Genomic DNA, 21216 nt, shown 5'->3' with positions numbered 1-21216 from the left:
CATATGTATTCATATAACCAGTCTGTTGATTATTTGTGCACGTGTGTGCATGATCAACATTGTCAACAGTAGCAGCAACATAAACAGTCGCTCCTTGTTTTGACAGATAGGACCAACCAAAGGAGTATACTCCATCCTCTGGTGCAGTGAATATGCCAGTTTCTGAATCATAACCTCCACCTTTGTTTAGTTTTACTGTTTCAAATTTGATGGTTGTGTTTACAGGGATGTTGTTTAAATTAGACTTCAAGCTGGCATGGAAGGCAATCACGTTTGATGCTGTGCAATCTAAAAGAGAAGACTAACTTTAAAAAACAAATACGATATTTTGTAAAGCATTTACGTGATCAAATAACGAGCTAGTAATGATGATACCTCTATCTGCGATCATAAAAAGGCTTACGATACAGACTCTTTTATTAAAAGAACATAACTTAATTCATGTTTATATAAGTTTTTAAATTTTTCATTCAAAGTTTCATAAATATGGGATTTAAAGTGACAAAAAAGTTGTACATATTAATAAGGATTGTTGAGGACAGGTTGAAATTTAAGTACCTGATACAGTTTATTAATTCTTAAAATTTTAGAAATTTATTATTTGCATCATTTACAACCAAAATAGGTCCAAAGGTATAAACTAATCTAGGCATCCATTTTTTAATCATCTGTCCATACAAAAATTATACAATCATGTATTACTCTAACTCTTCATTTTGCTTCATCAAAATGAACTACAAATGTATAACTAGCTAGGTATGATATGTTTACCATTTGTACATTAATGTGGAGTCTCGTCAAAATTTTCCTTAGCAACAAGGCAAGGAAAGTAATATTTAGCACGTACATGTATTCATGAAAGTTTTTAAAAATATTTATATTACATTTAAGCAGTAAAACTGAATTTGCACAGTCCGACTGGCTACTCTACTTTTTTTGTTGAATCTTCCTATGCTATTGAAATTGTAACAAATATCTAAATATCCAACATAAACAGAGTTTGTGGGAGGGGGTTGGGAGGGGATTTGAGGTGTGTGTTATACAGAAATCCCTCTACTCTGTACAGAAATATATTGTATATTATATTCTATTAAAATTTGTTTTTGATACTCAATGATTTCAATTTAAATATTTTTTATTGACTTTTGAATTCGGCCTACTCGTGCCCATACGGACTTTGTCAGGAACTGATTAACCTCAGCCTTCGGCCTCGGCCAACCAATACCTCACCAGGTCTGCATTGTCACAAGTACACCTCCTCAAAAGTTAATATATTTTTTATAACTATTTTAAGAAATTTTAAGACTCTGGAGTCTCAATAAGCCGCTAGCATGAAAAGTAGGTCATTGATTTACCATTTGAAAGTGGAAAAAATACCAGTAAGTCAAGTAAATGTTTTTCGTTTCTACAACTAGAATGTTTTTGCCTAGTTAACAACCTTAAAGACACAAATTTTTGTTGACGGACTGCTACATACTGATTCTTTTTAAAATGTATTTGTTTCTATGTGGACAAGTTCTGTTGCTATGGATGAATTAACTTAATTTTTTTTTTTTTTAAACCAGTTTGACAATGTCTATTCTGGGCAATAGCAATTCACTTATAAGAATCAGATAACCTTTTAAAAACTTAGAGGAATATGTGCTAAAAATAACTTTCAATGCTTCGTTGCTAAGGAAAATTTGCTGTTGCCATGGAGATAGCTTATTGTCAAATAGTCTTTAGTATATAAGGAAATATAAGATTCCTGCAAGATCACTGACTGAAAAATAAAAAAAGAATCTTGTCTGGGTTATTTTTCTTTGACAATTGACTTTTGTCCTTGTGACCTCAAAATCAACAATGATCACCCTTTTTTGGGGGGGAGGGGGGCAGTTTGATGTTTGTTATGCTAAGAATTTTTATCTCACCTGAGCGAAGGCTAAAGTCAGCTTTTCTGGGCGAAGCCCGTTATGCATAAATTATCCCACGTTTCCAACTATCGTTGATGTCCCTGGCATACTCTACTAAGTTTGGATAAAGGATCACGCCTTCTTCCAACAGAAATCAATTATGATTTCGTAAAAAAAAAATGAATGACATCATTTAAGTACCAGTCCACATAAAAATCAGACAAAATTGTATGAAAGTGATACATGAAGGTTTTCAGAATTCGATGATTTTTCACTCATAAATTTCTTTGCAATATGAACAACGTATGTAAAATGAAAAATGTTTTGAGTCATGGTTACCATGGAAACCCGGCCAAAGAAATTTCCTTAGCAACCGGCAATTTTTTCCATGTTGATGGACAAAAATTCACCTATCTTTAAGGCTTAAAATAAAATTTTAATACCATGAAAATTATTCTCAATTACTGGTGTAATAAAGATACACATTTAAAGTGTTTTAATAATGCAATAAAAGAAATTTAGGTCTTAAGTTAGTTCTGTGCTAGCCATTGGAAGGCACACATGTTTTGCAATTTTTGCTGATTCAGCATTTTTCGTGATTTTGGCAATATTCAAGGCCAAATTTAAAAAAAGGCCAGATTAATACAGCTGTTGCGTGTATTTCACATAAAAGCAGATGAATTTCTCTTTCAGAATTTGAAGTCAAATCCATGGGCCTTTTTGAAAATTGAATTTGTTGCCTAGCAACAAATATGGGCATTTTGATACATAAAATGAGAAACAATGTAAAAAGTTTACGGAAAAATCAAATGAATTGTTATCTACAAAAATGAAAAACAAATTTTAAAATAGCAGAATTAAATTTGGACTTCCTAGCAAATTATTGAATATTGTATAATTATTTATCTCCATAGCAACAACAGGTTCTCCATAGCAACGGGGCAAAGAAAGTTAATTTTGACATGTATTCATGTAATCTTACTAAAAATTTATTCAAATTAAGTCAGAAAAATGTCGTTGAGCAAAATTGACGATGAAATTTTGGTCTTATTAAAGTTTTTTTGGTACTTAATCAACCCATAGCAACGATTCCTAGTACAGGACAACCAATGTGTACTATGCCTCCTGTAAAACAGATTTGACTTTGGGATCGTATTGTTTGTCATGGAATTGAATATTCAAGTAATGTGCTGATAATTGTATATGCTGAGAGTGTGGAAAGAATATAAAATGTTGTAGCAAATTATTGAATATCGTTCATTGACTTATTTCCATAGCAACAACAACACTTCCCCATAGCAACGAGGCAAAGAAACTTAATTTTGACACATATTCATGTAAACCTGTAAAATTTATCTAAATCAAGTCACAAAAATGTGTTTGAGAAAAATTGACATTGTCATGTTTGTTTTAGGAAAGTATTTTTGTACTCATTTAACCCATAGCAACGATTCCTAGCACATAGCCAACAATTTTGTCAGTATGGGATTCATTCTCTGTAACCGCTGTATTGAAAGATTTGGCATTCATCACAGATTTCGGGGTTACATGTACGACTCTCAAAAAATCACTACAGAAAGCATTACAATGTAACGATTATTCCTCATGAAAATAAATAGATAAATAAAAAGAATATTGTTTTCTTTTCAAACAGTAAGAGGATAAACACGTTTGTTCATATCTAAATATAGAGTTTTATGCATCAATAACCTCGAGTAATACTTAAGTGATTTAAGCCGATGGTCGGGCGACCAAATTATTATCGTATCATCTGCTGAAAAACTTAATCAGACGATTCTAGTATCGGGCGATGCAGAGTAGTCACATTAAGGACATTGGCAAGTCAAGGTTTTCCGGAGAAAAAAGGTTTAATACAGGGGTTTTTTTTACTTATGAAATAGTGATTGAGAGTGATCTCCCGTGTAGAATTCTCTAAGCGGTGAAAACCAATTAAAGCCAATGTTTACAGAGGTATAAACAAAAGCACATGTACTTCCTTCAATGGATAGAATCATCTATACAGCAAGAAAGAAAAGTAGTAATGACTTTTTTATACATTGTATTCAGGGGACAAAGAACCAAGAGGTCGTCATTTACCATAGTTGTGCTCAGTATGCTGGGAAGGGCAGATATGTGGCATATGCTGAAAGGTAGACCGAGATCAGTTCCTATGTTGTATGAAGGAAGCAGCATTTAGGAACAACGAATAAAAATTGAAATAAATCCATGCCAATATTTTTATGACAATGTGTTTCAATCAATTTAGTCAATTAAATGATAGAATCAATAAGCCAGTCTGACTCTCTTAAACATTATGAACAATATGTAATTATAGCTGTTAAGGGAATTAACTCAAAAATAAAGATCGGTGCTGGTTTGTCCATGTCTTATATATACACTTTCAGTCAAAATATCAATAAGTCATAGGAAATGAAGATACAATAATGTATATAATACAAAAACTATATGAAATAAGTGGGTTTTGGAGAAATATTATGGTGAAAAATTATGTAGGTCCCTTTTATCAACATTTACATACCGGTAGGAAATGCATTGAGAATTGCAAAAACACTGATATGACAAAATCTAAAAAGGAAGGTTGGCTTGGTAGGTTAAACAATCCAGAATATAGCCTGTTTAATACAATTAAACCTACTCAAGAGTTCTTGAAAAATTCTATACGATAACCAGGAACCTTGCCAATGTCCTTTTAATTCCTAGGAACACCGATGTCTTTACATGTTAAAAATTTCTAAGTAGACCAACCCTTACCCGATCATCGTTCGCTGAGCCGCTGTTTGATTTTCACCGTCGGCTGACATTTTATGAAAACCCAATCCCGAAATGTCGATCGACCTACGACCGACATGACAAACTGTCTGGTGATGGTTGGACAATGATCCTTATATTGACAATGATGCCTTATAATTTCAATCCTAGCAATGTTGAAGGAATCGGCCACCAACGCAGAACAATCTGATTAAAATCAGATCCTCGATGCTACGAAATGTCGCTTAGCAACGCAGAAAAAAGTATAACTTGTCCCGACAGACACAAAATTGGCCAGTCGAGGCAAAAAAAAAAAAAGTCAAAATCAGACAAGACAACACGCAATGAACTGCCGACTGTCCCCCGAAGAATCCTATTTTTGTTTCAAAAAACTTCGGCCATTGGTCATTTTTGGAAATGTGACTGGGATGTAAGGTTTTTTCGAAAGACTAAAAGAATAACGTAGACTTAAAAACAGGTTGTGTTAAACAAATTTAAATTAAATTGAGACCAACAATATCATACATTTAAAATATGGAACAAAACATTTTAGGGGAATCTATGTATTAAATCTCTGTTTTTGCTTTTTATCTGCTATTGTATGCATTATTTATTTATGTATGTTTGAATTTTTTTGTTGTTGAATTTCTCACTAAAAAACTATATCTCCCTCCAGGATTTCTTTTTGAAAAATAAGGGGTCATGGGCCACAAGTCTCACCTGATTCTAACTGTTCCTGCTGTTATTTGAATATTTTCGCTATGTATTCTTAAGAAGTTGAGATGACCCTTTCCTAAATTAATATGATCATGCCAGATTACCTATCGGGTCCATGATTTTGGCAAACTGAATCTGCACTGAATGAGGTGCTTGGTCACAATATACTTATAATCTTGTTGTCCTTGAGAAGAAGATTCTTTAAGATTTTTCCCCCGAATTGCATCTTCTCAGGCCTTTCCGGCAAGCCCCGTAAATACATTTAATGTATTTAAATCACTGGATGTTAAAAATTTGTACAAAATGGAGTGATATGTAATTTTATAATTTATATAAATATTTAATAAACATAGTTGATTGTTCCTTCTGTGGTATATTTTAATATCTTTACATTCAATGAAGATCAGTTCCATACTCCATTGAACAAAAATCTCCCTACATTTATTCAAATGTTTCTTAAAATGGGTTATCATAGACGCCTCCGTACATGTAACAAATTCGAGGTTGTTTTTTCCACTTGTCCCCCCCCCCTTTAAACCTCATCCAATTCTTAACCTAAATCTAATAATTTGGATTTACACAGAGACAGAAAAGTATATGTCAGCTTCTTAACAACAAGTAAAAGATACAAGCTTATATCTGATCTTTTGAAAAATGGAAATTATCTCAAATGAACACAATATATGCTAGATCAACATTACCAGGGTTAAGGGTTTTATTAGGTGTATAGAGTATAATTTTATGTGCTTGCTTACTTAATCTCTACCTTTTCTTTCACTGCATTTCATTTCTGGTATTTTGCGTAGCATTTCCGACATACATGTATTTTTAATTTCATTTCCGACATTTTTTTTTTCATTTCCGACAATTTTTTGTATTTCCAGAATATTTGCAGGATACCTTTCTGGCAATTTCATGTTAGCCAAATAGGTGGAAATAGAATTTTTAAAGAATTAATTTCAAACTACATTTTCAAAACATAAATAAAAACATATAATACAATACATTTATACAGGTAGTATTAAGATTTATAGCATTTTTCCTTTTCCCTGTGCAGCATGTACATGCATAATGTGATGTCTTTGTTTTTAAAAACATTCTCCTGTCTTTAGAGAATCCCTTCAACGATGGTTTTTCATGGCCATAGGAACCGGGGGAGCACGGGGCCCGTGCCCCCCCCCCCCCCGATAATTTTGCCGATATATAGAATACTATAGAAAACTTCGCTACAATATGTTTGTGCCTACTCAATAATAATGTCTGATGACCTTTTTTGCCAAGGAATTTTTTGTAGTTGATAGTACCTCCCAAATTAAAGTGTTTGGTTGCCCCCTCCCCCCCCCCCCCCCCTCAAACTGAAATTGCTTCCTCTGGGCCTGTTTTTACGTCGACTGGTTTCTGTATGCCTTATAATTTCCATCCTAGCATATCTGATTTCAAACTTAAATCTGAACATTTAAGAAAGGAGATGACGAAAGTTCACAATACTTACATGTGTCTCAGGGAATCTTTTTAATCATTATTTTGGCTTCAAGCAAAACTCATAATTTGGATTTCAATGATTTCTCCATGATTTATTCATTAGATTTTTCATAAGTGAAGTCTTCAATCCAGCTTTCATTGCAGAAAGGTACTTGAAAAATGTCGGAGATAAAAACTTTAAAATGTTGGAAATAAAAGATGAAAATTTAAAAAAATTCCGGAAATGAAATGCAGCCATTGAAACTATGCCCATAATATCGTGCACATGTCTTGGATTTAATCCACAATGTGTGTGTACAAGTTACATGAAAAACATTATTTATGGAATACATCCTTATTTTGGTAACAGATCAGAGATAGATGTAAGGAGATGGGTGAACAAGGCGTGCAGAATGCCTATAGCTTCAGATATGTAAAAAATCAAATTCAATTTGTGAAATTAGTATTAGTAAATTTCTTTTTATTGAAATTCCTGAAATTGTGATAAAACTTTTCCGAGGAAAATTTTCCCGGCAAAAATTATTCTGTTATTAAAAATTAATGAGGTATTCATGGGGATCGAACCCCCTAGCAATAAAAATCCTGAGTATCATTTTCCTTTGATACCAACGCGCTAACCACTACGCTATACAACTCCTGATAAATGGTGGCATTTAAATCATGTTTGTGATATGACCCTTGACTAAATGGACTTAAGAAGGCTGGGGGGTTGTGGCCATTTTCAGACTATATTGATCTCCTTTAGAAGAAGAGCTCCATATGAAGATATACAAAAATGATCAAAGGAGATGGGCGAACATAGCGTGCAGAAAGCCTATAGCTTCAGATATATAAAAATCATGTTCAGTTTGTGAATTTAGTATTTAGAGTAAAGTTCTCATTATTGAAATTTATGAAATTATGATAAACAAAACTTTTCTGAGGAAAAATTTCCCGGCAAAATTTATTCTTTTTTTTAAAAAAAATAATGTGATATTCGTGGGGTTCGAACCCTAGCAATAAAAATCCTGGGTATTATTTTCTTACGAGACTAGCACGCTAACCACTAGACTACACAAGTCATGATGAAGAGTGGCATTTAAATCATGTTTGTGATATGACCCTTGACTTAATGGACTTCGAGTATTTCTTGAAAAAATGCGAATGTTATGTCATAAAAGTATATTTTTAAGGTATAGTGGGTCATTGCTCCATATTTTTGATAACCAAATAATGTATATTTTTATGCAAACTTTGAGGATTAACTTTCAAAAAGGTGGAGCGAAGACCCACTCATATCGAAAAATAGTATTATAGTATGAGAAAATGACTCTTTTTGCCCGCTTTAGTGTGTGTCTAATATTTCACAGGCAAATAATTTCAATCTTTGAGGGATTTTTGCAAATTATAGAGATTTTACATAAAGTATATTTTAATGTTAGACGAAATATCAAGGAAAATTTTGATATAATTGAAATTTAATTTTTCATCTTCATGTTTGTCACACTATAGGCTTATCGCTCGTTATGTTCACCCATCTCCTTTTAAAACTAAAATTTATGAAATTTTTCTTTGCCAAATGAAAGTTGACAGCTTAAGATATCATGCCTAAAAAATTAAGTTATATCTGATGGTTAATTTGTTGACCCCCCAGCCTCCTTAAAGTATTTCTCAGAGGATGCGAATGTTGTGTCATAAAAGTGTATTTTTAAGGTATAGTGGGTCTTTCCTCCATGTCTTTGTTTACCAAAAAATGTATATTTTTATGCAAACTTTGACGGTAACCTTTCAATAAAATGGAGCGATGACCCACTCATATAAAAAAAAAAATGTGTTATAGTATGAGAAAAATGATCGTTTTGCCATCTTTAGTGTGTGTGTATGCTATTTCATAGGCAAATAATTTCAATCTTCGTGAGATTTTTGCAAATTGTGGAAATTTTACATAAAGTATACTTTAATGTTAGATGAAATATCAAAGAAAATTTTGCTGTAATTGAGATTTAATTTTTCACCTTTATGTTTGTTACACTATAGGCACTTTGCTTGCCTTGTTCGCCGATCTTCTTTGTATCAGTAATTTGAGGAATCTTGATCAATTTATTTTAGAGAGCTTGAATAAGTTACACTTCTGAGAGCTCTAAATAAATTTACACAGAGGGCTAAAATGGTATATGCACTGGTCGAAGTAGGAGTAAAAAAAGAGATTTGTTGTTACATTCATTCTTAATAAAATTAATGTTTTTTCGGTGAAATATGAATTTTTATGTTTAGTTGCTAAGGGGATTGCATGTTGCCATGGCTTAATTATTAGGAGATTACATGTTGCCATGACAACAACTGATAGAATATTTTATATTCTTTCCCCTCTCTCAACATATACAATCATCAACACATTAATTGAATATTCATTTCCATCACAAACAATATGATCCCAAAGTCAAATCTGTCTTACAGGAGGCATAGGGTACATTGGTTGCCATGTACAGGTAATAGTTGCCATGGGTTGATTAAGTACCAAAAAAACTTTAATAAGACCAACATTTCATTGTCAATTTTGCTCAACGACATTTTTCTGACTTAATTTGAATAAATATTAATAAGATTACATGAATACATGTCAAAATTAACTTTCTTTGCTGCGTTGCTATGGAGAACCTGTTGTTGCTATGGAGATAAATAATTATACAATATTCAATAATTTGCTAGGAAGTCCAAATTTAATTCTACTATTTTAAAATTTGTTTTTCGTTTTTGTAGATAACAATTCATTTGATTTTTCCGTAAACTTTTTACATTGTTTCTCATTTTATGTATCAAAATGCCCATATTTGTTGCTAGGCAACAAATTCAATTTTCAAAAAGGCCCGTGGATTTGACTTCAAATTCTAAAAGAGAAATTCATCTGCTTTTATGTGAAATACACGCAACAGCTGTATTAATCTGGCCTTTTTTAAAATTTGGCCTTGAATATTGCCAAAATTATGAAAAATGCTGAATCAGCAAAAATTGCAAAACATGTGTACCTTCCAATGGCTAGCACAGAACTAACTTAAGACCTAAATTTCTTTTATTGCATTATTAAAACACTTTAAATGTGTATCTTTATTACACCAGTAAGTGAAAAATATTCTCATGGTATTAAAATTTTATTTTAAGCCTTAAAGATAGGTGAATTTTTGTCCATCAACACAGAAAAATTTGCTGGTTGCTAAGGAAATTTCTTTGGCCGGGTTTCCATGGTAACCATGACTCAAAGCATTTTTCATTTTACATACATTGTTCATAGTTCAAAACAAATCTATGTGTGGAAAATCATCAAATTCTGAGAACCCTCATATATCACCCTTTGTCTGATTTTTATGTGGACTGGTACTTAAAAATCTTCTCAAGAACCACTGTGCTTGAAAATATCAAACTTATGTGGAAGCATCCTCAGGTAGTGTAGATTCAAGTTTGTTCAAATCATGACCCCGGGGGTAGGTATAGGCCACAATGGGTGATCAAAGATTTACATAGGAATACATACGAAAAATCTTCTTCTCAAGAATAGCAATTCAATTATTAGAATCAGATAATCTTTTAAAAACTTAGATGAATATGTGCTAAGAATAACTTTCAATGCTTCGTTGCTAAGGAAAACTTGCTGTTGCCATGGAGATAGCTTATTGTAAAATAGTCTTTAGTACAAGAAAAAATATTTTATTATTTTAAAAATTTGTTTTTGGTACTCAATGATTACAATTTATTCGATTTTTCTTCCAATGCTTTACATTTTCCCCTTTTTAAATTTATCAAACCATCTATTTTTGTTGCTTAGCAACATACAGGAATTTCAAATTTGCAAAACTTTTTATTTCAGATGCTAAGAGAGGTTTTCCTGTGGTTTTACATGAAATAGATGAAACAATTGTATTAAGATGGTGAAATGAATAATATCGACTTAATTTTTGCTGAAATCGAGCAAAATGCTGAATCAGCAAAAATTGGGAAACATGTATCTTTACCTGTGTCTATAGCAAATATATAAGAGAATGTAATTTCTTTTTATTACATTGACAGAACACTTTTAATGTGTATCCTTCTTATTACACTAAATAAGAAAAAAATATTTTATTTACATTTTGTATAAAACCTTCAAAATGAGTGAAATTTCGTCAATCTACAAAGAAAAATTGGCCGGTTGCTAAGGAAATTTCTTTGTCCAGGTTTCCATAGTAACAATGACCCAAAATCTTTTTCCTTCCACATACATGGCTTATAGCCCAAGAAAAAACTTTGAGTGAAAAATCATTAATTTCTAAGAAACCCATGTATCACCTCCTGCCTGATTGTTACGTGGACCTGTACTTAAGTCGGTGGATAACGAATGGTCACTATTTTTATCGCCATTAAAAATACAACACTGAAATATCTAAATTTCTTTATCAATTGATAAATTAATGTCAACTCAATGTTAAAAAAAATCATGAGGTTCTCTCTTGTCCGCACAATTATTTGCCCCACTAATATACCAATTAACGAGGAAAAATTGCATAATTTGTCATAAATTTCTACAATTTTCCGACTAAACATATACAGTATTATTCAGGCACATACTGTAGGAAACCATTTCAATTTTTGGGCACAACGAAACATGTTCAGTTTTTTTTTTTTTTTTTTTTGGGGGGGGGGGGGCTACCAAAAATAAAAAAAAAATTCTAGAGAAGCAAATACAAGGTCATCATTGAGGGGGTACAAGAATGCATATAGTCAAACCGCATTATCTCAAACTGGATGGGACCGAGAAAAATTCGAGTTATCCTTGGCTTCGATATATCGGGGGTAAAATACTCAAAGGATAAAAGGTTGGGACTTCAGTGAAATCAGTGTTCAAGATAGCGAAGTTCAACTGTAGTAGCTATGATTTCTATAGTATCCAAATATTATGTACTTAATGTGTGAATTTGAGCAATTTGTTAAGGCAAGAAACATATGATAAAGCTAAGACAAGATTCCGTTCTTAATTAAGAACAAAAAAAATATAAGCTTTTTCCATTTTTTATAGAAATATTAAATTACGTACTAATTAAATCAAACCTTGTTTTGGTTCCCAGCCAAGTTTTTTGCATGCGCTTCTGTACCCATTAATGGATTCCATAAACTCGGCTGGAGAGGATGACTCCGCAAGAGACAATAATGCAATGATGAACAGGAACAAGGTTGAAATGAAATACATCCTCAAACTTTTTATATTCTGTAGCACCTATAATGTCATCAAATTTTCATGTTCTCATTCTTATATATATATATTCTATATATATATATATATATATATATATATATATATATATATATATATATATATATATATATATATATATATATATATATATATATATATATATATATATATATATACATGCATCCATACAAATGACCTAAAATATAAAAAAAAATAGAATACAATTTAATGAAAGATGTTTTTATGATTTCTAAGACATGATTTTCTAAATAAATTTCGTAATACTATTCTTCATTCCGTATTATTTTTTTCGGGGGGGGGGGGACAAATTTCTGTAAACGTTTAAGAACCTGAGAAAGCTGCAATAAATGCGTTTCTTTTTGCATGTTAAGGCTATAATGGGTAAGTTTTGAGTGCAAAAGCTTTTCCCGCACATTAGTTTATTCTACCAAAAGTTCAAACAATCAGATCCATTTTCATCACATACTTCATGTTTGATGATATAAGCTTTATATTGCAAGATTTTGGAAACTGATGTCATCTAATTAAAGGGAAAAAAGAAAAATGACGTCAAAATATAATCAATCAAATCAATTTTTTTAAAAATACATTAAGACGCCTGTCTTGCAGTTTTAAATGTACATGGATCAAATTTAATAAGCAATGATATTAGTAATAAATAGTTTTATTTTAATTTAAAATAGGAGGTAAAAAATGTTTTTTATTTATGTATTTTCTACATAAAAGCAAATTATTTAGTCGTATGGAAAATTACATGCGTTATTCATGTTATTTGTTGAAATCAAGCATACTAGTAGATATTCCGTTTTACCTACCTTCAACTCTCTGTAACAATAAAATATCTCTGGAGATGTCTTATTCCCTGATATTTAGATATTAATGAAGAAACATGAGTTCCGTAGAGTTATGTTAAACGAATTAGAATATTTTCCTTCTAGATCTCTTGTTGATGAAAGCTATGTACAACTTCGTAAATCTTACTTACAGAAATGTCTTTAATATACTGTCTCTTGTATAGGGTTCTCAACTTATCAGATTTTTAGAAACCAAGAAACTCTAATTAAACGTCACTACCTTTCACTCAGACTGAAATTTTTAAGACTAGAATTATGCAAGTTTTTTTTCTGTTTAAGATAAGAAAAAAAACGTTCCACATACTTTCAGAGATATTCGTTATCAACATATTCATGTTAACGCTACTGTAAACAAAATTGCTGTATTTATCGATGATGCATGTTTATACTTTCCTAAAAATCTCTATCGTTTAATTGAACATTTTTCTTCCAATACATATCAATAATTAGGAAATAAAATCATGTTCAATCAATGTGTTTATGCCTAATCATTCCTAGGATCCTTACTTTTTAAGTCGTCGAAAGTGCCCACAAATGCTATTCAAAGGAGTGGTTAATTACATTAAAGATGAAGAAATGGGCTATTAGAAACTTTTCATGTATTCTAATGTATTTACATCTATCGTACCCTTGGCACTGGCTCTTTGAAGTTTTGAATCTGCTTGACTGATCTATAGTGGAAGAAGCCCATTTATGCAAACTGAAACTAAATTAAAAAAAACTAAATACCAAAAAAAAATTAATAAAAAAAATGAAAACACATAAATAAATAGAAAACTAAATTACAAAAGAAAAATCCTAACTACAACACTCACGAAAAATAAGGTCAATTAACTTCAGAAACTCCTTGAAAATAAGATTTCAGATTTTGAAAATAATATCTTGAAAATATTTAAAATATTTGTCACTGTTAAAGAAACTTTTTCATATTCTGGAAAAGCAGTTTGAGATAGTCTTATATATATTGATTAAACTATCTACAATTGATTTTAGAGTCTGAGGTTCTGCTTTGATTATATCTTTCAGAAAGAACAGCAGCGCCACATTCTCAGAGAATATCATGACGTTTTAAGCCATAAAGATAACACATCAGTTATTAAACCATTGGTTCCAGACACTTCTGCCCAGTTGAATTCTCCATGTTACGGCCGATTATTAGAATGTAGATTTCACCTTTTCTCCTCCAAAAAATTATTGCATTTTTATAGAAGTGGTGGAGCACTTTTGTAAAAGAAATGATTTTGCTTAAATTCCTATGAGTTACTTTCGTTTTATGTTGCTATACTTAAGGGGCATCATCCCTCTGCTAACGTATATAAAATTACTCCTTTACGCTAATAAGTTTCCAAAAGAACTCTAATTTGTAATTAAAACGCATACAATTTCAGCATACCTTGAAGGGGAAATTTGACAGAAATGGCTTGTAAACTTGAAAATTTCATCAAGGAATAATTATAGTAATTTGTACCAGTTGTATTAATCTCTGTTATCAGAGTATCAATGAACCTTAAAAGAATTGTAATTGTAAGATAGGATGGGCTAATAAAAAAATCATGCATGATAATAAAATAGATGTTTATATTTACATGAGGTGATTGGTATCGCAGATTGAATTTTTTGTTAGAAGTTATGAAATAATTTACATTTATAATTTTATGGCATCAGTCAGAAGTCACTTTGCAATCATACAGCTATCTATATTTGCGACAATCAAACCAGTTACTTGAGGATAAGATACCTTTCACTGCAAATTTATGCTTTAGTTTGTTTTGATATTATATCAAAATTGTGGCATTACACACTTTGATTTATAAGTTGCTGAAGATTTATATGGCAATACTTGTAGATTTTTCAGCTCAAATAACCACCCCTATGTTATCATTTCTGGTCTCTTTTTCTTCTTTTCTCTGACACGTATGATAAAATTTGAATACATAGGAAAAAAGGTATTCATACCTTTACACACATGGAATTCCCAGTTAATAAAACCAAAGTTTTAAAAGACCACAAAAATATGGAAATATGTTCAGGAACGTAAAATCCTATAGGGTTTATTCTTATCATTAAGATTCTCCTTTGTCACAAATATCTTTTCATTGTCATCTGGGGATCTAAAATCAAGAAAGCGTTAATGCAATCTTTTTTTAAATTACAGGAACAGTGTACTTCATGTAATATTTAAAAATTGTTCTAAATGTGCACTATATAATAAATATGATATATGAAGATAACGAACAGTGCTCAAGTTCAAAAGTTTATTTAAACAATAAAAATTGTGAGCAGAGGCAAAATGGACCTCTGAAAACAGAGGTAGAATTCAGTGCCATAGAGGAGTAAGCATCCCCTGTCGACCCGTTACACACACCGTGTTCACCTTGTCATGATGAGCTAAGAACAAAATCCGTAGACAACCCAGAGTGAAAATAATGGTCTAACAATTTGTATGAAAAACGTCACTCAACATTTGTCTTAACGACAGAAGGCATTTGCAAAGAAGGTCATTGCATTGGCCTTAAAATTGAGAAATGCTGACTTTAAACGATATTGTTAATATCCTTGAATCATCTGTTTATTTGTCAATTATCTGCCTGGTTTTAGAATTTGTACAGCATGCTCTTCCGTTTCAAATCAACTGGGAGACAAAAACATTCATATGCAGGTGGTAATGGTATATTTACAAAAATTAAAGACTGAGTATATATTTATGATGTATCGTAATCGACACATATCAAAACCAAGTCTCAAATGGCAACAGCCAAGGAAAATCAGCTATGACAGTAATAGCCCAAGAAAAGATTAGTATGTCAAAGAATCCTTTTTTCCCTCAAAACATCAAAATGATTGAACTGCATTTTACATAAATTGTGAATTTTTATGTCGCTACCACCATATCACAGAGTTACTTCTTACTCATTAAGAAAACGGAAGGTAATTCAGGAACTTAATTACTTGTACCAGTGCAAAATATTTCGACTTTGTTAAAAATCCATAAAAAAAAAAAAAAAAAAAAAAAAAAAAAAAACGGGTAATGACTTCAAAACTTTATTAATTATCCACAATTTAAAAAGTCAAACATTTACATGCATTTTTGAAATAAAATCTGACTTCACTATTGTTCTCTCCGCATAAATATTTAGGTAGATGTTCTTCCGTGCTATCTAGAAGTAGCTTATTTTGTAACCCGAAAAATATGTGTACTTGTCAGCGTGCATGTATGCAGCCTTCACATAAAATGTTCTGATCCAGACTTTGTTTCCTTTCTTCAATTCATAAAGCAAATGGCCTGAGGTACTAACATGATAACTTTGTTGATCATTCACACAGGTCGATGCTTTCCGTGCACCGTCTACCACTGCCTCTACGTAAACTTTTGATTTCCTGGTTGAAATAAATGTCCACTCGAAGTTGTAAACACCGTCCTCTGGTGCCGTAAAAACACCTGATTTAGGATCATATCCGTTTCCTTTATTCAGAAAAACATCCTCAAATTTTATAATTGTGTTTACGGGAACGTTCCTGAGGTGAGATTTTATGGCGGCGTGGAATGCAATCACATGACCAACTAAAGAACACCCTATATTAACAAAACATATTCAATGACAGTATCAAAGATAACAAATTGAATGTAAACAATAATAAATTCTCGTGTTAATAATTTATTATCATTATTATTTTATTTCTAAGAATTATGCTCTCATGCACATCTGTTTTATTTTGACAGTAGAACATGTAGTAGACATGGAAAAAAATTAAAATAATTTTATTTCAGTCCTTATTTATTCCATATGTCATTTGATCAGACATGCATTTTATTACGGGAGCAATAGTGACGAAAAATATAGTATGTTAGAATACAAATAATAAGTCAGTTTTTGCATTGCGGAAATAAATTATTACCTTTCTTCGGTTCCCAACCAGCCCGTTGGCAAACGCTCATATAACCATTGAAATCTTTGATCAATAAACTTTGACGGCGTTGATGTCTCTGAGATAGAAAAGGTCGTATAAAGCAACAGAACGACAATCGTTAAAGTTGCTACCCGCAGATTTCCTGTATACCTGTGAGATTATTTACAGATTTTTTTTAATTATTCAAACTAAATAAATTTTTTAGGATAAAAAAAATTCGCTCATATGAACATTTAGAATATCGAATGATGTTAAAAAACAAAAAGAAAAGAAAACGAAGAGAAAAACAGAAAAGAAATATCGCAGAAGTGTTGCAGATTAGGCTTAAACTAATACAGAACTTCGAAAAAGTACATATTGAGTAAAAAGTATCTTTGCATGTATCAAATGGAAAAGTACCCACATGTTCATTGTTGAAAATTTCTCCACTTTATGAATATGCTGTAAGAAGTTAACAATTATATCACTCAATGTGTCGAAATTGGAAGATGTAAATTGTACGCGTATGTTAATTTAAGTAGGTGTGCAATGTATATATATATATATATATATATATATATATATATATATATATATATATATATATATATATATATATATATATATATATATATATATATATATATATATATATATATATATATCCTGTTTTTATGCTGATGTATATACAATATAAACAAGCAAAAATCTCGTTAAAATCAAAGGACTGTACATTCAATATCTCAAATTACATTTGATATTATTTTTTTCCTGTTTGCTAGATTAACGTATCAAATTAAAGCCTTCAGAAAGCAAATAAATCTAATTGAAACGTTGCAAAAATGTTTAAAAAAAAAAACAACTAGAATTACTGCGAAACTATCTGCCTTATGCATACACATAATTAGAGTTTAGTTCTTAGTAAGTGTTGGAATTTTTATCATTAGTAGGTAAATTCATCGGAAAAATATCATCGGTCACTTTTCCTTCCATACACTGCTTTAAATCTGTTGCTTTCTCCTTCTCTGTTCTACTTTATTCCTACTATGACATTTAAGTATTTTAATAATTAGTGCTCAAAAAAAAGTACAAGAGTCCCATGGGCCACATTTCTCACCTGAGCACTTTGGCTAGGAAAAGGCAGATTTTTAAGCCACCCACACTTTACATCTGGTTTACAAACACAGCATGTATTAATTTCTGAAAATGAAAATTAAAACACATTAATTTAATTAAAACAAATTAGTAAAGAATATGCAAGGACGAACTGATACTGTAATTGTATACTTCTCCATTTTTATCTCTTAACTGAGAAAAAAGTTTTCAAAATAATTTCATTTTACAACAGAAGTACATGTTTATTTAAATTATTAGTACTGTACATGTAAATCTTCATGATTTTATAATGACTCATGTAACAGAGGTGCAGATGTGTTTCAAAATGATGTCATGTAAAGTTACCCAATGGGCATTCACATGTAGAAGCAGATACTGCATAACCAACCACTAGTGTTGTCTGGAATAAAAATTAAAAGTAAAAATTAAAAGTAAAAATTTGAAAGTAATACTTGTCTTGACCCCACCCTCCTCTCCCCGGGTCAAATGAAGAAAAAGAAAGAACAAAGTTATGAAAAAGTAAATTTACAATTTAAAAGGTTAATCTAAAATGCAATATCATGGACGTGTACACATCACTTTCTCATAAAAATGTTTATGATCAATTCATGACTTTTCAAAAGTGCACTGATCATCAATCATACCTACATACCTACCTACCGTGACTTTCTATGACTTACTTCTCATCGACGCTTGGACGACAGTATGCAGAGTATTTGTTACCATGTCGTACAAAAACTTCAGGACATGTTCATTATTAACAGGATTCTCAGATTTGCGCTAACAGTTTGGGTTATCGGTTGTAAAAAAAGTTTCAGTCCCCGGACTCTACTGTATTCATAGCGACTTCTAGATGCTAAGTAAGTTAGCATATTCCAACTTTGCAACTTTGGAACTGATCCTGGATTCGTGCAAACACCGAGCTGTCACCGTCGCCAAAGTACCTCATGTACCGTTCTATTCGGACCTCCTATGCCTCTAAATTGTCTTCTAATAAAATATCTGCTTCCATGGCGTTACTGCTGTCAATCCAGTTTTTGGAGCGCTTATTCTAACAAACATTTACACCCTTGAACGCAGCTCTACTGCAAATGTAACAGTACCGATTCTTCACCCTAATATGCAAAAAATTTCCAATCTGCGCCCAAATATAACAACTGCATCTCCTAGTTCATTGTAAATATGTTTATGTGATCTTTCAGACCATCCACCATCACACACAACAGATAAAACTGGTATTATTACTAATATAAAATAAAAAACTGTGGTCCTGGGCTTCAAGTCAATAATCAAAGACAATTACAACTCTGACTCAAATCCATAACTTGCCAACAAACATTTTTTTTAAAAGTTTTTTTTAATAAATAACTAAAACATGGTTTAAAAAACATCCCTTTCAGCTATCGTTAAAGAGGTATAGAGTACATAATATTCGGCATTGCCTAGAGTATAGTGCATTTACAAACATTCAAAATATTTCAATATTTTATGATATTTTGTTAATCTATCTATAAACAAATTATGATAATTATTAGTAGATATTTAATTTAATATTTTTTACTTTATCTAATTATTTTTTAATCATCGTAATTTCCACACAATATACACATCGGAAATAAACATATAGATCTTTACATTATTGCTCCAAATTGTCTGTTTGTCATTTGAACATTTGAATTTTACGTTACCTTGACTTAATATAATATCGATTATTTTGGAAAGATGAGACACATAAAGAGAAAACGTGGATACGTTGACGACATACTTAGATTGCAGCAGTAGTTCCCACAATGAATAGTGATCTAGACCATTAATGGAAAAAAAAGCCTTGAAAACGATCGAGAAAAAATCTTATATATGATTTCGTAAGATGTCCAACAAATTTAAAAATATTAATATCATGATAAATGTTTGATTTGATTATTGTGATATATGCATATACACAGAGAGGCTCTATATGAAATAACAAAAGAGATATATCTCATAAATAATTTACAAGTGTTACTTGTGAATTTTTAGCCCGAAACAGAGCAAAAGTTTACAGGGGAATCTTTCGAATAATATATATATATATATATATATATATATATATATATATATATATATATATATATATATATATATATATATATATATATATATATATATATATATATATATATATATATATATATATATACAAAACATTTCCGCATACTAGTATATATATTTCATAAAACTGTTTTCCTACATCCAATACATAACCAATGCGCCAAGAATCTATTTTTGGTAAAAGGTAGTTTCCATTTCAACATTTAAGCATGGCTGTAGGCGAAACACTGGGAAAAGGGCGCTTTACCTCTTTCTATTCGATTAGTAGTGCATTTGAGGCAACTTCTTAAAAATATCCAATATCCTGATATTGGGGTTTCAGGTAAAATCAGTAAGCTTTTGGTAAATTTTGCACAAGATCTATGGTAAGGTTAATTACTTTTACCTTATTCTGGATGATATTGAATATTTTATCTAGTTTCCCAAAAAGTTCATTGAAGATTTTTAAGAATGCCTGAAATGTGCAGGAATTGAAGAGATTACACAAATCCTGTAAATACATTTGCTGTTACTTTCAATAAAACGGAAAAGCTTTATAAATAAGTTTTGAAAATATCAAACCGCAACAATGTATGTCATCGTTCGATTCTGCAAGCATTTAAACATTTAAAACCATATTCATGTCATACCCCTTCAAAGTCGATGTTCACACCTTGTAAATGAAGAAATTAACAGAAAATCTCGACACTGATGTCGAATTGCGCATGTCTTCTGAAATTCTTTATCAGTTGTGAATTGGGGATGCAGGTAATCTACTAAAGCTATTATTGTATACATGGGAAAGGATGTTTAGAACAGTGTAATTTCCTTTTAATTGTTAAATTATTTGAAAGATTTGTTGAAGCGGAACGCATCTCTGAAACAGGCCGAGCATAATTATTTTGTACTTTAATCCGTCTGCTTATTCATGAGGTATCCTCTTCGAAGTTAAGTTGACTGCAATTCCACAGCCAGCCTTGATTATCTCATTGAACTTTGTTAGATACAACTCAACTCTGCACTGTCTCTCCTTCATGGATTCATTAATTTGAAGGATATAATATTTAACATGTATTAAATCAAACCCAATGCAAAATCGTCCCTAAATGTTTAAATAAAAAAGAACTAGAACTCTGTTGCCATGGCAAAAAAGAGATCTTTCGCCCTTTCCCAATGACCAAAGAGGTTTATTTTGCAAATATTG

General features: G+C 31.2%; 2 protein-coding genes across 2 annotated transcripts in view; both read right to left on the bottom strand.

Moving 5' to 3' along the window:
• The window catches only part of LOC133195106 (uncharacterized), a 121707-nt gene extending 108667 nt beyond the window's left edge, over positions 1 to 13040 (bottom strand). Inside the window, exons 1-2 of the mRNA XM_061330979.1 lie at positions 12900 to 13040; positions 11919 to 12084 (exon numbers count right to left, since the gene is read on the bottom strand). Coding sequence (XP_061186963.1) covers positions 11919 to 12057 — 139 coding nt within the window. The 5' untranslated portion in view covers positions 12058 to 12084; positions 12900 to 13040. The remainder of the gene's footprint in view (positions 1 to 11918; positions 12085 to 12899) is intronic.
• Positions 13041 to 16096: 3056 nt separating this feature from the next.
• LOC133195105 (complement C1q-like protein 2) lies at positions 16097 to 18668 on the bottom strand. The gene is made up of 5 exons (XM_061330978.1): positions 18623 to 18668; positions 18331 to 18342; positions 17944 to 18026; positions 16836 to 16923; positions 16097 to 16512 (listed from the first exon to the last, which is right to left on the bottom strand). Exons 1-5 carry the CDS (start codon positions 18666 to 18668, stop codon positions 16097 to 16099), a joined length of 645 nt encoding a protein of 214 aa, XP_061186962.1.
• Between the last annotated feature and the right edge of the window lie 2548 nt (positions 18669 to 21216).

The sequence above is a fragment of the Saccostrea echinata genome, unplaced genomic scaffold, assembly GCF_033153115.1.
Source record: "Saccostrea echinata isolate AGI-Se365-2 ecotype Australia unplaced genomic scaffold, CSIRO_AGI_Sech_v1 ptg000029l, whole genome shotgun sequence".
Classification (NCBI taxonomy): domain Eukaryota; kingdom Metazoa; phylum Mollusca; class Bivalvia; order Ostreida; family Ostreidae; genus Saccostrea; species Saccostrea echinata.
Note: the sequence above shows the minus strand (reverse complement) of the source record. Positions and strands in the feature narration are given on the sequence as shown.